General features: G+C 35.7%; 1 protein-coding gene and 1 pseudogene across 9 annotated transcripts; both read left to right on the top strand.

Annotated features, from left to right (window-relative positions):
* Nucleotides 1-1,670: 1,670 nt before the first annotated feature.
* Nucleotides 1,671-4,803, top strand: LOC111301453 (UBP1-associated protein 2B pseudogene; annotated as a pseudogene). 3 transcript variants are annotated; one of them, XR_016328346.1, is made up of 2 exons: nucleotides 1,671-3,247; nucleotides 4,595-4,803. The product of XR_016328346.1 is annotated as a UBP1-associated protein 2B pseudogene, transcript variant X2 (transcript). The 3 variants fall into 3 exon arrangements; XR_016328347.1 differs by lacking the exon at nucleotides 4,595-4,803 and adding an exon at nucleotides 3,961-4,357 and having other exon boundaries at nucleotides 1,672-3,247; XR_016328345.1 differs by lacking the exon at nucleotides 4,595-4,803 and adding an exon at nucleotides 3,961-4,357 and having other exon boundaries at nucleotides 1,672-3,259.
* A 1,270-nt stretch (nucleotides 4,804-6,073) lies between these two features.
* On the top strand, nucleotides 6,074-14,588 carry LOC111301452 (la-related protein 1A). 6 transcript variants are annotated; one of them, XM_089744882.1, is made up of 16 exons: nucleotides 6,074-6,574; nucleotides 7,341-7,896; nucleotides 8,111-8,270; nucleotides 8,708-8,798; nucleotides 8,879-8,935; nucleotides 9,015-9,086; nucleotides 9,653-9,941; nucleotides 10,019-10,208; nucleotides 10,356-10,425; nucleotides 11,098-11,202; nucleotides 11,323-11,660; nucleotides 11,854-11,997; nucleotides 12,160-12,223; nucleotides 12,772-12,917; nucleotides 13,104-13,208; nucleotides 14,020-14,588. In XM_089744882.1, the coding sequence occupies exons 1-16, from the start codon at nucleotides 6,371-6,373 to the stop codon at nucleotides 14,159-14,161; spliced, it is 2,733 nt and encodes a 910-aa protein (XP_089601008.1). In that variant the 5' UTR covers nucleotides 6,074-6,370; the 3' UTR covers nucleotides 14,162-14,588. The 6 variants fall into 6 exon arrangements, 5 of the variants coding, with proteins under 5 accessions (XP_089601008.1, XP_022752835.2, XP_089601007.1 ...); XM_089744881.1 differs by having other exon boundaries at nucleotides 6,220-6,574; nucleotides 7,320-7,896; nucleotides 11,326-11,660; XM_089744880.1 differs by having other exon boundaries at nucleotides 6,220-6,574; nucleotides 7,320-7,896.
* Nucleotides 14,589-16,192: the final 1,604 nt, after the last annotated feature.

The following is a 16,192-nucleotide window of genomic DNA, read 5'->3' as shown; positions in this document are numbered from 1 at the left end:
TATACATATATATATCGTAGTTTCAAACTCATTAGCTCACTTCGATTTCCAACAGTAACATTTTTATTACAACTTTGGTTTCTCACTTTGAAGGGATAGAATCTTCATTGTTATCACAAGTAACATTTTTCATTTTTTGTTTCAAGAATAGGAACCAATTGCATTTGTTCCTTAGCTAACCCGAGACAATATGCAGTAAAACTACACTTGGAAAGTAGATAAATTTGTGCCCTTCGAATCTTTTTTATATTTAAAATTATCAAGATTCGAATATTATTATTAAAATTAAAAATTCAATACTATATGAAACATGCAGCATGATCTAACCCGAGAAAGTATTCAGTTGTCTTTCAGCCAAATAAAACAGAGCCTAGCTTAGGATAGTTTTCGGAAGCTGTTGAGTACCAACATAAAATCATAAATGAACAAAACTCCAAACCCTTGGATGAATTCCCATAGCAGCTCCATCAACAAACCAAGGGGATGGCCCTAACATAAGCAGCTATAAAACTCGTAACACCGGAAGACACATGTCAGAAAAAGGTTGAACTCGTTCTTCTAAGCTGATATTTAGGTTCAGATGTGTCACACTGAAGCTCTTTCTCAAATTCCTGTAAGAATGTTCGAAATAAATAAGGGCGGGCTCCTATTTATTTGGGTTGTCTGGGAATTGAGGCTCTCTAGTTCGGGGGCTTCTTTGGATTTCTTTAGGCCTTTTCTGCTGATTTGTGATGGATGGGCCGGATCCAATGGGTCATATGACGTGTACCTTATAAATTACAATAGCCATTTTTTATTATATGTTCTATTGTTTTCCTTCGATTTAAACATTATAATTACAACATGGATTGAAAAGTTTCTTACATCTATAAATCAATCTCCCCAACTTAGGCATACCAAACTTAACGTGTTTCTCATTTCTATTTATCCATTTTCACATGCATGCCTAATATACATTTTTTGAACTTAAAATTTAATCAAATTAATTCATATAAATACCCTTAAAAAGTAACATATAGTAGATCTCGAGTTTAAATTTCAATATTTTCTATGTTTTCATCTATCTTCATAATATAATTTTATTTGTTTAAAAAATATGCATTTTTTGAATATATGAAAAAAGGAACAAGTTCCAAAAAATAATTTAAACCTTAAATCTTATTCCTAAAACAATTGTTAGATTAAATAGTAATTATTTCAAATGCCAAATAATTGAAACTATCATAGATAGGTAAAAAAATAATTTATGTACAAATTCTATCCTTCATTACCAATCATTCTTCATTCATCCAAAACTCCAAAATCATTTTGCAAAATAATAATAATAATAATAATAAACAATTCTCTTAACATTATTTTACAAAATTTCAATTAATTATTAATATTAAAAAGTTCAAAAGAGAAATATACATCAATTTTAAATATATAAAAATATTTTATAAAATTAAAAGTGACTCGTTTAAAAAAAATCAACATTGATAATTCAATTTCTTAACAAAAATTGATAATTCAAAAGAAAAAACATAGGAAGATTTTTTTTTTCTAATAAAGCAGGCTGGTAAAAAATAGAGCCTAGCCCAAGTTTGGTTGGGCCCTACAAAACCATGGGCCGAAGATCCAACCCGATAAAATGAAAGCCTAGCCAGATCAAGGAATTATTGGTGAGTACCGTGCTTTACCTGGAAACCCTAGCTTCCCAATTCTTTCCCCAATCAGAAACCCCCAAGAAACCCGAATTATTATTTTTGTTACTTTCAAATCTTTTTTTTACTCCATGGCGAGAAAGCGAAAGCAACGATTCTCTGAGCCCGAACCAACCAAAACAAAGCCAGATCATCAACCAATCCAAGAAGAAGAGCAACAGAAACGACCCGAGTACATAACCGAAGAAGATCCGAATCCGAAAGCAGAAGAAGAGGAGCAACTACAAGAAGTGGAAGAGGAAGTAGAAGAAGAAGTAGAAGAGGAAGTTGAAGAGGAAGAAGAGGAAGAAGAGGAAGACGATGAAGAAGAAGTTGAAAACCAAACCCTAGTTGGTTCCTCCAACGCCGCCGTTCAAAATGGAGAACAAGAAAAGGAATTGGACGACGAGCCAGTCGAGAAACTTCTAGAACCATTTGGGAAAGATCAGTTGATTATCCTTATTAAGAAAGTGGTCGACAAGCACCCGGAATTTATCTCGTCGGTTCGGGAGTTCGCGGATGCGGACCCTGCCCATCGGAAGATCTTCGTTCATGGGCTCAGTTGGGATGCCACTGCTGAAACTATCACTGCTGAGTTTTCTAAATATGGGGAAATCGAAGAATGCAAAGCAGTTACCGATAGGGTTTCTGGTAAATCCAAAGGTTATGCTTTTATTCTATTTAAGCATCGGAGTGGGGCACGGCGGGCTCTGAAACAGCCCCAGAAGAAGATTGGGAATAGAACTACTTCTTGCCAGTTGGCTTCGCAAGGACCGGTTCCGGCACCGCCTCCAACTGCTCCGCCTGTTTCTGAGTATACCCAGAGGAAGATTTTTGTTAGTAATGTGTCAGCTGAATTAGAACCGGAGAAGTTGCTTGAGTTTTTTGAACAGTACGGGGAAATTGAGGAAGGTCCGTTGGGGCTTGATAAGCTGACTGGGAAGCCCAAAGGGTTTGCCCTTTTTCTATACGGGTCGACTGAGAGTGCAAAAAGGGCCCTAGAGGAGCCTCATAAGAATTTTGAAGGTCATATTTTGCATTGCCAAAAGGCCATTGATGGGCCGAAACCGAGCAAAAGTGGTTATGGAGGAGGTGCTTCTGCTGGGCATCATCAACTGTACCAGCAGCATCCGCAAGGACAACATCAGATTCAGTCTCATTACCATCATGCTAAGAAGGGAAAGTATTCGTCTGGTGGATCAGAGACTGGTCATTTGATGGCTCCATCTGGGCCTGCCGCAGTGGTGTTCAACCCTGGAGTTGCTGCTGCTGGGTTTAACCCTGGGGTGGCCGCTGCTGCACCGGCTTTAAACCCAGCTCTTGGACAGGCTTTGACTGCATTACTGGCTAGTCAGGGAGCTGGTTTGGGGCTTGGTAATCTGCTTGGAGGGCTTGGTGGTGCCCCTGTGAACCAGGGAGCACCTGCTGCAGGGTATGGGAATCAAGTTTCAGGAGGCTATGGAAGCCAGATTGGAGTGCAGAGTGGGTATCAGAACCCACAGATGGGGCAGGGCAGCGCCAGTAGGAATCAACCTGGTGGCGGTGCACCTTACATGGGGCACTAGGTAAGCCCTAAGGTAAATAGATATAATATATTGTGTTTATTGTTACATTTACTTGATCTTTATGCATAATAGACCTACCAGATGAGAAGTCAAATCTAATTGAGTGAAATGTTGTGCTTCATGCTGCCAAACATGATCTCCCACTGGGTGAGACGGGTAGTGTTTAGGATCAGATTTGTTATTGCAAAGCTGAAAAGAATTGCATAAGATTGAGTAGTTCGGGTTTCTTTTCATTTCTGAAGTGCATGGGCAGTTGTTGTCTAAGTGTCGATGACTTGTAATTTAGCCATAAGCCCTGATGCTTTTTCTCTTTTTTGGTTGATATTTACATGCAGCATACTCTAAAGACAACAGTTCTTGGTATGTTTTAACATTTAAGTTAATTGTTTAATACTACTAGTTTTACAAACTAAGTTTTGTTGTTTGAGGAAGATTGATCTTGTTAAGATGGTTAATGTTTCTGAGTCTTATCTATTTTTTGCTGATATGAAGGCTTACTATCAAAATATAATTATCAATATTTCTTTAAAATTTATTCATATATTTAGTTGCCCCCTTTCTAACATTATTATGAAACGTTATTCTTTCTTTTATCTCACATTGTGTTGTTTTTTGAATTACATTTTGTATTCTTTCATTTGCTGTACTTTTCTTTTTGAACTACCTTTTGTATTATTAAACTTTTCTTTTTATGCTTTATTATCCATTTGCAGATTCTCTCATAGATGCATCATTCATTTTGTTTTCAACTCTGGTGATTCTGAAGTTCCAGCACTCATGCAAATGTGGTCTTTAAATTTGTAACCAAAAGTTGTTACTGTTTGCCTACTACAAAGATCAGAAATCTGAAACCTGTATTTTCATTTCTATTTTAATACTCTTTCCCCTTCACATGTTTTCAAAATGTAGTGTTTCAGCTTGAAGATTTGTTTCTTGAAAAGTGTTGGGAAACAGGTAGAATGTCCAGGCAGAGGACATGATATGCCTTTCAGGTTTTCATGTGTGTTACTCAAACAATGCCTTTTTTGTACTTTTTCTTAAATTGACTGATGCACTTGTTTTATGATGACTATTTCTTATGTGAATCAAAATGTTCTTAATTTAGTTTTATGTGAGACAAAACATTTTTTGGGTATTGTTACATTTTCTTGATTTCTTGTGGTTTTGTAAACTATTTTTACCTTATTATAAATTGCCTGGAATCTTTTTCTGCTTGTACAGTGCCGCCCTTGGTTTGACTTCATATATAAATTGCTGTGTCCATGGATTTGATGATAGGTTCTGTAGCATTACAGATTATGAAGTCATTAACACCAATATTGGATGAGATGAGATTTTAAACTGCAGGTACAATGGCTTTGTAGTCCTGACCGCTGCTTTAATGCTTAGTGTATTCTTAACAGTAGGTATTTGCACCTCCAGCTCCAACCAACATCCAACCCCCTTCTGCGATTCCCTCCCCCATGTATTTGTCTCATTGGTTGAGAACCTTTGCCATAGAAATGGAAAAAAAAAAAGGAAGTTGCCGGTGTTCTTTCTGGCAATGACTTGTGAAATAGCTTCTTTGTTGTTGATGAGAAATTTTTGTTCATGTAAAATTAGAAAACAAGTTCTGAACTATGATTTGTGACCTTTAGAGGAATCAGCTAACTTAATGTTCTGAGATGCCCACCGATTGTGTTGTTTTCGACATGGAAGTTCTTAGATATGGTTATGCATGACCTGTTATTTATTGCAAAAATTTGTGAAGTAACTCGTCAAAGCCTTCTTGACAATATGTGCCCAACATGTCTGAAAATTGTACCTTCGTCTTCTTTGAGGGACTTGGATTCATGGGGAAAGAATTTGTTTCTAGGTGAGTTGATGGAACAGGCAAAGCATCTTTTCGTCAAAGGTACGAAGCTTCAAGCTGGTCTTGGTTGCACCTGTCTGAACCTCTCCTAATGCCTGCCTGCCTGCCTGCCTTGATCTTAAAATTGTAGCGTGATTGATGCCAATTGGTTCTTAAAAAGAAACAATTTGAAAAGGTTCAAGTGTCCGAAACGAATTTTTAGATCTGTGAATTTCGCAATATCAATTTTGCAAAAAAAGAACAAATTTTTCGTGGCAATTAGGTTAGGTACGATGAAAAAGCCCGCATTGTGAAGTGGATTATTCATCTGTTTGAAATGAAATAAAAAAAGTATGAAACATGTTTGAATCACATGGAAGTCAAGGTTGTAATTGACGGAGAGTGTTAATATTAAAACTAGGAGTACAATGTCATGTACTTTTTAAAATTAAAACTTACATAATAAACTTTTTATACAAAAAAAAAAATTTAACAGTCCTTAATCCTTATTAATTTCTTGTTTAGTTGAAAATAAAACATAAATGTCTTATTTTGCATAAAATTGAATATTTTATTTATTTATGGAGTATAAACTTAATTTTTTGTCAATAATTTTTTTATTAATCTATTTATAAATTAATATTTAATTGAAATTTATAATATATAATATTTTGGGTTTATTTTTTAAATCTTTTTTAAAAATTTGGGCCATTTATGAGTATGGACAGGCTTATTATAAGAAGGTGGATCCGGCCCGATTAAGAAACTTCTAATCTAGGGTTTTTGACGTGACAGATCCAACTCACGAACCCATCCTCGAAAACCACTCTTTCCAAACCACGTCTTTCCTACTTCCACTCCTACCCCTCTTAGTTTCTCGTGTTCATTGCGCATTTATTTATATTTACTACCTGGAAATAGTAAAAAATTGCCCTTACAATAGTTCTTTCTGTCTCCCTTGATGTAAAAGAAGCAAAACTAACGCAGGCAAATACGCCTTTTCGCTGGCTTTAGCCCACTTTTGCAAACTTCATTGGCCTCTGTCTGCAACTGCCAATCTTTCTCAAAGTTCCCAACGCTCTGTCAACCAACTTCACTTCACTTCACTCTTAAAACCCACTAAGACCCTGATATTGAAACCCCAAATTCATTTACTGAATAAAAGAGCCCTTTTCATTTTGTTATCACGAATTGAATTTTGAGGTGATTTTTTAACTGGGTTTTGGTTCTTTATTCTGGGTTGTTTTTGATTTGTTGAATTTTTTGGTTGCTGGTGGGTGGTGGTGGGGATTATGGTGATGGCTGAGAATGAGGCAGGGGATGATCACAAGGAGGTCATGTCACCATGGAAGACTTCGGTGAATGATGGTGAGAAAGCGGCTGACGCTCCTGTTATGGGGACCCAATCTTGGCCTGATCTTGGTGGAACCCAACAAACACCCGACAATCCTCAGGCTGCTGCTGATGGGTCTGCTCCAGCTCCATCAGTAGAGCAGGTTAGTACTCATTGCCATTTTTGGTATTGGGTTTTTCTTTAATTTTTGATCAATCACTTTTATAAGTGTAAAATTTGGATAAAATTGAAAATGTTTGGGTGTAATTTGAGTTGATTTTGGTAAACTATGTGGGACAAAGTCTAATTATAAGTTGTAATGTGGTTTTGCTAAAAATCATTTCAAATGGACAACTTGAAAGACCAGTTTTTAGCCTTTTTTTATATATAAACTTGATTTGAATATTACTTGTTCATCTCACAAGCAATGGTTTTATTTCTCTCAACAATATGCTGAGAACCCATGGTCTGTTACATTTCTGGTTTCTTAATGTTCTTTGATCATTTTATGCCAATTAAAAATCTGAGAGACTAAGCTATGACCAATGACATCACTTTCATGACCCTCCCCCTTTTTTCCTCCCCCTCTCGGACATGTTAAAAAGATGCAAGTTGAGTTGTTTCCAAATAACTGGAAGAATTGAAATATAATCTCAGATGAAAATTTTTTAATGAACCATTATGGAAAATAATTTCTCTATGAAGAAATCCCACATCATTTAACCATCTCTGACTCTTAGGGAGTCTGGTTGTCTATGTTTCCTTCTCGGTGCATTTGCCGTGTATGATTCTATTCTGGGTCGTCATATTAAGATGGGGCATGATTTATTTGGCTGTTGGTATACGTTTCTTTTTTTTTTTTTTCTCCAGCAATTAAGAAAGAAAAAATGAATAAATGTTTATCTCAGTGTAGCTTTTGGTTCTTCCAGGGAGCAGCTGGGCAGCAGAATTCAAATGTTTCTGGAAACTCCAATGCTTCTCATAAGCATTCATCAGCACGTTATCAGAAGTCAGGCTCTAAGCGCAACCCTAATAATGGGCCTCGTTTTCCTGTACCCTTATCTTATTATCAACCACCAATGCCACCTGTTTTTCATGCTATGGTACCTCCACCGCACTTTGCAGTTCCTGGGTATGCTTACCAGTCTGTCCCTGGACCTTTTCCTGGTATTGAACCTCAGTTGGTAAAATCTGGATCTGAGACAACAATGCAAGCCTTTGGTCCCCCAGTTCAAGGTATTGATGCCTGCAGAAATATGCAGCCTCCTTCCCGAGGAAATCCCAATGCATATCCTACCAACTTCTCTAATAGAAGACCCCACATGCAAGAACCCGGTAGCCATTTGAATCCTGGCTGGAATCATCAACAGGCATTTAATTCTAGGGAACCCATTCCAATGCAGCAGGGTATCGGACCAAGACCTTTTGCTAGACCTCCGTTCTTTGGTCCAGCTCCAGGGTTTATGGTTGGTCCAAGTTTCCCCGGTAATAACACAATCCCCATGAAAAAGTGCCTTCATTTAAAACACAACATGTTTTATTACTTGTTAAGCTTCCTTGACAATTAACAATCCTTTTCTAAGGCCTGCTTTTGAGCCACTTAGGTGATTCTTCCTTTTGCTGTTGTTTGAGCGCTTGATTTATATTTTGCATTTCCTAAAATGAATTCTCTTTAAAATGATTGATTTCTACTTTCTAGGAGCTGTATGCTATGTGCCTATTGCTTCCCCAGGCTCCGTAAGGGGACCTCATCCTCCACGCTTTGTTCCATACCATATAAATCCTGGGACCGCCATGTTCTCTCCAGAGACAGTAACTTTGAGGGCCAATATAGTGAAACAAATTGAGTATTATTTCAGGTAAGGAAAGGACTCTCTTTGTCTCCTTTTATTTATTTATTAATTTTTTTGTCTGTATGGTTTGTTTTTGTTTTCTTTGTAATAGCTTGGTGCCATTATCTAGAATTGTTGCTAAATTATATCCCTTCCCAGACTATAGATGCCAATACCAGTGTCATTTTTGGGTATTTGGATTTGTCACTTTGCTGGTGAAAATAGTTGATGCATTCCTTATGTATTTATGTTTCTTAGTGCTTGTGTACACGTTATTTGTGGAGCCATTGAAGAACTAGAGTTCTTACCAAAAACTGATGGTGTGGTTTATACACTTCAGACTTTGTCAACCTACAACCTCATATCAAATGCCATAAATTTATTTGTTTTTTCAATGATATAATGTGTGTGTGTGTGTGTGTGTGTATGTTTGTATTACTTGTTGACCCCTTTTTTTTTTGCAGCGATGAAAATCTTCAAAACGACCATTACCTGATTTCCTTGATGGATGATCAAGGATTGGTTCCAATCTCCGCAATTGCGGACTTTAAAAGGGTATGTTTAACACACTACCTCTTAATGCTTATATTAGTATAGCACCGATTATTTGCTGCTGCTGTATTTTGTGCTTGTAGGAGTTTGCTGTTGTATTCGTGTTTGCTGCAACATTAACCGATTCAATTAAATCTTTTGTAACGTCTTCCTTGTTCCATAGCTTGAAAACTATTTGCTTTTAAAGCTTTTGCATGGTTTTAACATTCTGAGTCACAGGTTAAGAGAATGAGTACAGACATACAATTTATCCTCAATGCGCTGCTGAGTTCTAGTACTATCGAAGTGCAGGTTAGACTTTTCTCTCTTTTGGGTGTTACTGTTTTTGAAATGTGATTCTTAATGTATGCAAGCTGATTGAGCCTGATGTTTAATTTTGAGAATAGAATCAATCTATTTTTATCTTTTCCACATGACTGGCTTTAATTTACCCATTTTACCAAAATCATAATAGTTTTGACCAAAGAGTTTCATTTCAACAATTCTCTTCTTTCAAAAAACTGAAAGATAATTTATGGTGCAAGTAAAATAATAACTTTTTTCTTAATCCAGGTATTTTATATAATCTATATTTTTCATAAATTATCATAAATTTCTTTTGTCAATTAACAAATGTTAATGTAGTTGCTAGGGAGCTATAATTATGAACTATTGGTGTGTATAAAATAAATTTGTTATTTGACATGTGTTCTGTCATGTGTATAAAATAAATTTGAGAGGGCAGCTTTCTTTGGTTTGGGGGTAGACTCATGTTGACAATCTGTAATTGTTGTGGGGTATGTTGGCAAGGGATAGTGCCTCCTGATGCGGTTCTTTGCTTTGATGCCCTTGTCTTTATTTGGTAATTGATATTGCAGGGTGACAAGATACGGAGGTGTGATACGTGGTCCAAGTGGATTCCAGCTGGTTCAAAGACAACATTGTCATCAGAAGCTCAGGCTACTGAGAATCAAATTGTAGAGAATGTTATCAATTCCTGTGAGAACAGTGAAGTGAATGAAGTTAATGCAAGGGACAACTCTGAAGAAAATGATAATTTTCCGTTGGATAGTGGGAGCTTGGAGCATGTATCACCTGAGGGCAATCCTGCAGAAGTAACACGTAAAAGTAACAGCAAACATGCATCTGTGCCAGTTCTATTAAACGGTAAGAAACATGCATTTACTGGTAGAAATGGTGACTGAAGACAAAATTAATTGCTGATTCCCACATTAAATTCTCAGATGCAGATCAGTCACATGGAGTTGAGCCTACAAGTTTTACTGACCACAGAACTCAAAGTGTAGAAATATTGTCAGATGTAACAATAAAAAATGTTGCTGACCTGTCAAATGATTTCACACACACATTTATGCTTGATGAAGAGCTAGAGCTTGAGCAAAAATCAATAAAAACTCTTTCAACACTTAACAGGTACTAGATTGTGTTTGTATTTAATTGGCTCAACATCTCATTTATTGTTGAGCTAGGGAAATTTCTAATTTCTGTATAAAGGCATATTTAAACTCTTCTAGATGTTAATAATGTTCCCTTGAATATCTGAATGGCATTTTTGTTCAGAATGGATGATGAAGATGATGATATGGTTGTCAATGATCAGGATGTTCAGAGACTTGTGATTGTTACCCAGGTAATCTGGTACCACTTTGTATGAATTCTTTTTTGGTCTTGTTATTGTTATATTCAATGTTTAAAGAATGGAACATTGTAAGACCCTCATTGAATCTTCTAAGTTTATGTGTTTACTTAGCAATTTATGATAGTTGGTTTGATATCATGACATTTCAATGGTATCGTATTGATTCTTTGATTCAAGAGAAAATGATAAGAATGTCAGATTTTACATTGAAATCAATGAAATACAATTCAAAAAGAATATTTATAGTAACAATGACCCCATCTAAATCGGTTATTTCACAGGCATTGCTTTTATGAACATGTACATGAATAATGTAATGCTTCCATTTTATGAAGTTGGAGCATTGTAAACTTGATTCAAGAGGGGCAGTGTTCTTTCTCAAATGCAAATTGAGAGATAACCATTTTTTTCACGTCATCAATAATTTAGGATGTAGGGACTTTAAGAGGGGACATTCTACTCCACTCCTCTTCGCTTGCATCTCCTTTCTCCCAATTTCTTCCAATTTTCTTAGTACTTAATTGAGACTGCTATGTTCTTTCTTTTATTTTTTTGGTATGCCCGTGAGCATGCATTTTGTTTGGATCATATTTTGCTCATATTGGACAGTCAAATGTTTTGTTATCCTTTTGATGACATGTGCTCCTTTCTTCTGATGTGCAGAATAGTGGGATAGGCGAAGGATCAAAAGCTGGTGTGAAAGATTCAAAGTCCATATCAAGTGAGCATGCTGCTGTGATAAGTGATGGTCTTTACTTCTTTGAACAAGTTGAGGCACTAGCTTTTCGTATTTATTTTCTTTACTGTTATGGCACATATTTATAAATTTCTCCCTTTTGTGTTTATTTTTCTTTAATCAAATTCTTTGAACATGATCATTACAAGCAGCAGCTGGAAACTAAACGATTTAGTCGTAGAAAGAATAACTCTTTTTATGAGAATAGAGATGGAAATCCAAGGTCTCCAAGGGGTGTAGGAGTATCAAATATGAAGACAGGTGAAAATGCTGCTGGGAATAGTAGTCTTGAAGAGTCTGGAGGAACAAGTTCCCGAAGGAAGCAAAATAAAGGTTTATCCAAGCAACAGTCATTCCATAAGCAGAGATTTTTCTCCGGCAACTTAAAGAATCATGGAACTAGTCGTAATTCAATTGCAATAATATCAGAAAGTCCACCAAGTAATTCGGTTGGGTATTTCTTTGGTTCTACTCCTCCAGATAGTCATGGGTTAGCTCCAAGTGACCATTTCTTCATTTTAAATATCATGACTAACTGCACTTCTTTTGGCTTGCTCTTTCTTGCTTTTGAGTGCAAGGATATGGGTTACTACGGGTTTCAAATATTAATGAAACCTAACTTATTTGAGTAGACTTTTAGGTCTTCCTGAGCTAATGGATGTCTAATTTTCAATTTTTTACAGCCCCAGGCCGCCTTCAAAGTTGAGCTGTTCACCTCGTGGAACTCTTTCTAGCAGTCCACCAGTAGGTTCCTTGCCAAAGTCATTTCCACCTTTCCAGCATCCAAGTCATCAGCTGTTAGAAGAAAATGGTTTTAAGCAACAGAAGTAAGGGATGGTGGATTTTTTCTCTAATATATGTATGTATTTGTGTATACTTTTGCACAGTTCCACATATAATATCATGACTATGTGAGATTTTTGTTGTACCAAAGAGAGAAAGAGCTCTTGCAAAGAAAAGTTGGCTAATTCAGTTGTTGTTACATTCAGGTACCTAAAGTTTCACAAGCGCTGCCTGCATGACAGGAAGAAGTTGGGAATTGGTTGCAGTGAGGTGGACTATATATCTGAACTTTCTAAGCTCTTAATTAACTGTTTTACATGAAATGAAAGAACAACTATTGCACAATTTCTATTGTTTAAATAATTAACATTTCTAAGTAACTTCTACTCAAAATATTTACTCTTATACTTCTTGTTGAAATTTCTCTTTGTTTCATATTGGTAATCAGTTGTCTCAGTCACAAAAACTGGGTTGTCTGGTATGTTTTCATTTTTTTACCTCCTTATTATGACCATTTGTAATGGAAGAAAATTGAATACAGCGTGCCTGAATGGAGGATGAAGCCCTGAATTTGGTACTGTCATTTTGTTTTGTCCTCTTAGATCACTGTTTGTAGTTTAAAAAACTGAATGGTCTTCCTTTTCCTTCATATATGTTTATGCATATTTCTTCATTTTTATTGCATTTATAGACCCATCCAGTCTACGGCACCTGAGCTTTTGCATTTTTTCAATATCTTAAGTTTCCTTCTCATGCATTTCTCTAGATGTACAGAAATGAAACTTTTTTTTTATGGTGTCGCTTGGTTTTGCATGCAGGAAATGAATTCACTGTACAGGTTTTGGTCATATTTCCTTAGGGACATGTTTGTCCCTTCTATGTATAATGAGTTCCGAAAACTCGCTCTTGAAGATGCATCTGCTAATTACAATTATGGGATAGAGTGCCTTTTCAGGTTTTATAGGTAACATTGATTATTATGCATGCTTTTATGTCTCTTTGAATGACCTCTGAAGTTTTTACTCTGCTTTTGTTTCAACCCTTACAAGTTTGTTTCATTTATAGCAAACTATTTTCTCCTTAGTAGACAGAAGGTTTTGCATCTTATTTCTTATCTATGTATATATTAATTAAGTTCTTCCTTTTTCAGTTATGGCTTAGAGAAGAAATATCGAGATGATCTTTATAAGGATTTTGAGCAACTTACCCTTGATTTCTATCATAGACGCAATCTTTATGGCCTTGAAAAATACTGGTAATTTCCTTTTTCCTCTATTATCATGGAACATTTAATTGGCTGCTTTCAGAATGGGCACTGCATGCTTATGTTTATCATTATTAATTTTTTAGTTTATTATTTTCTGTGTAGAATTAACTTTTATTGAAGGAAAACAACATTGATATAAACTAAGTGATGACTGATATGCAGATAGATATATGGAAATAAAGACTCTTGAATCTTGAGACGAAAGAAAATTAGGATTAATTATATTTAATAAATTTGGTTTCAGGGATTATACTTGAAATCCTTTAATATAGTTCTCCAAAAACTTATGAAGTCATATATCCAAAGAGAAAGGAAAACAACAGATAGTGGAAATTGCTGCTGATAGTTTGCACCTAGCACAATTAAGAAGGAAACTATACACCTGTAAGCAACAAATATAGAGTTGTTCTGAATCTATTTTGCATTATTTGTTATTAAAAGCTTAAGAAAGTGGATTCCTTAAAATTTTCTGAAAGGAAAAAACTATCATGCCAAGATGCATGTTTAAGATTTAAGGCTCTTTTGGTCAAAATATTTTCCCCTCATCCGGGAACAGAGACAAACATCACCCATCTGAAATCTAGGATATTGGTTTATGGTGACTAAATGATCTTCATGGTAGATCTTTTCTTGTCTCATATTTAGACATTTTCTTCAATCCAAGACCACCAAAAAGAGAAGATTGTTGTTAGAATTCTCTATATGAAATACAAGGATTAATCTAAAAATCTAAGGCTGCTGTACGAACTAGTCTTTCCACTTCATCTTCCTCTAAATTTAGAATTCTCGTGTCTGGCAGGGCATTCCATCACTTCAGAGACCAGAAAGAGCCCTTAAAGAAACATCCAGAATTGGATAGGTTACTAAGGGAAGAATACCAGCACTTGGAGGATTTCCGAGCCAAAGAGAGGAATACTAGCACAAGAGAGGACAGCCATTAACTACAAGTGATGTCCTTCATTCCTAGTGGCTTTGAATCCCAATTTTGAAGATCAACCCTGATGACTGGACCAGAGAGTAGGAGTTCATGGTCTATATATCATTTGGCTTGAATACCAAGGAAAGATGGTTTTGTACATTGTACATTGAGGGGTTCTACACCTCTGTGCGGCTGCTGACTACCTAGGCTTTGCATTTTTGTTTCCTAATTTTCTTAGGCTTTCTGACTCGAGGGTATATCCTTTTTTCTTGAGTTGCCTGCAAGCTTGTAGAGGTGGGTGGCGCCTGTGCTTTTCTTTGATCATTTTCATTTCACTTCCCCACGGCATTGTTGTACATAAGGGAAACTGAAAAACATTAAAAAAAAAAAAAAAAAAAAGTTGTAGAAACTGTGAAAAATGAACAATAAGAGATTAATTTTTAATCTTACACTTAATGCTTTATCTCATGTTTGACCTTTTACATGCAATATCTATCTGCTTTTGGTCTGTTTGCTGATGCTTATACTTCTTGATGAATGGAATTTTAATTATAAATGGCTATTAGCTGTATTTAGACAGCTTGAGTTGAGTCCATGGCCTACTTCTGGAATTGTTTACATTGGCTGCTCGGTATGTTCAACGTAGCTTTTCTGAGATGAAACGAAGATTATGGGAGGTCCATCCCTCCTTAATAGATTTCTTGGTCTCTCTTTTCTTTCTTTCTAGACAAATATTACCTATGACAGATACAATCTCAGCATATGTTTTCATGTTAATATATGTTGACGTGACAATTTAAATGGACGTAGGATACGTCGTGACAGCATATAACACAATTTAAATGAAAATGACGTGATAGCATGGAATAACCTGTGTTAACGTGAAGTAATCCTTCATTTAATCTTTTTTTTCTTTTTTCTAACATGGTAATCTAACAGAGATTCTTTTACCAAACTATGGGTTTCTAGAAGATGTCTATCAGAATCAACCAGCAGATTTGGCTAACTCCTTATATTTTTGCACCTGTCATGCAATCTACAAATTAATTTTATCTCTAATAAATAAATAAATTTCATCAGGTCATTCAAGTCAACAAGTTCTTAATAACTCCGAAATCGTATCCTAATCTGATACACTATTGTCCCACAACATCCATTGATCATGTCCATTAGCACATGAAAATTTACAAAAAGTAGGAAGGGAAAAATGCTAACCAGTAATAAGAAAATGTGTTTTTACAGTACTTTTACTTGAAGAAGAATTTAGTGAGAATACGTTTAGCAAATTTTGATTTGACAAGAACCTCTATGGTGTTCTGGAAGTGAACAAAACCAGCTAATAGAAATGTAATGAGAAAATTTTCATGACAAATATAACATGAGGTGGGCGAGATGTGCTTGAACTGAAAGAAGAAAGGCGATGTTACTTCATCACGGGCAGAGGCTTCTGCTTACATGGAATGAAAGTTGCTGGCAATGTTGAAGATATCTCACCATCTCCGGCACCCTCTCCAGGGAAAAGTAGTCCTCCATCAAATTCTTGGAGCCAAAGTTTTCAGCCTCTGCTGGCCACCATGGTGTTCTTGATTTTCTTTCCAAAAACTATTATTAGTCAGATGAAATGGAATTACATTTAGAGGAATATATACATATACATATACATATACATATATATATATATATATAAGTAGTTGTTTACATTTATTTTGATGGTTTAACTACAATAACACCTGAAACTTAAAGGTCTTCCATTAGGGATATCAATCTGAAATGCAGGTGCTGGAGTGGTAGTAGTTCATTAGCCTTATTATCAAGGAATAGCCTCTAATTTTCATACTGAAACGGACTTCAAACTGTTGTGGGAGAAAGAGTGGAATAACATCCCATCCATGTTCTTCTATATCAGCTAAATTCTTCACATGTTTTCTAACATTCTTTAAATCTTTGATTAGTATCCACAGCAGATGTTCTAGAATCAGAATAAACACTAATCACACATAATTCACCGTAAGTATCTGTTTGAAAACAATAGTAAGGGTGATTATTGACCATG

Source organism: Durio zibethinus, chromosome 15 (assembly GCF_047325235.1).
Source record: "Durio zibethinus cultivar Kanyao isolate XHJ-2024 chromosome 15, ASM4732523v1, whole genome shotgun sequence".
Lineage (NCBI taxonomy): Eukaryota > Viridiplantae > Streptophyta > Magnoliopsida > Malvales > Malvaceae > Durio > Durio zibethinus.
Note: the sequence above shows the minus strand (reverse complement) of the source record. Positions and strands in the feature narration are given on the sequence as shown.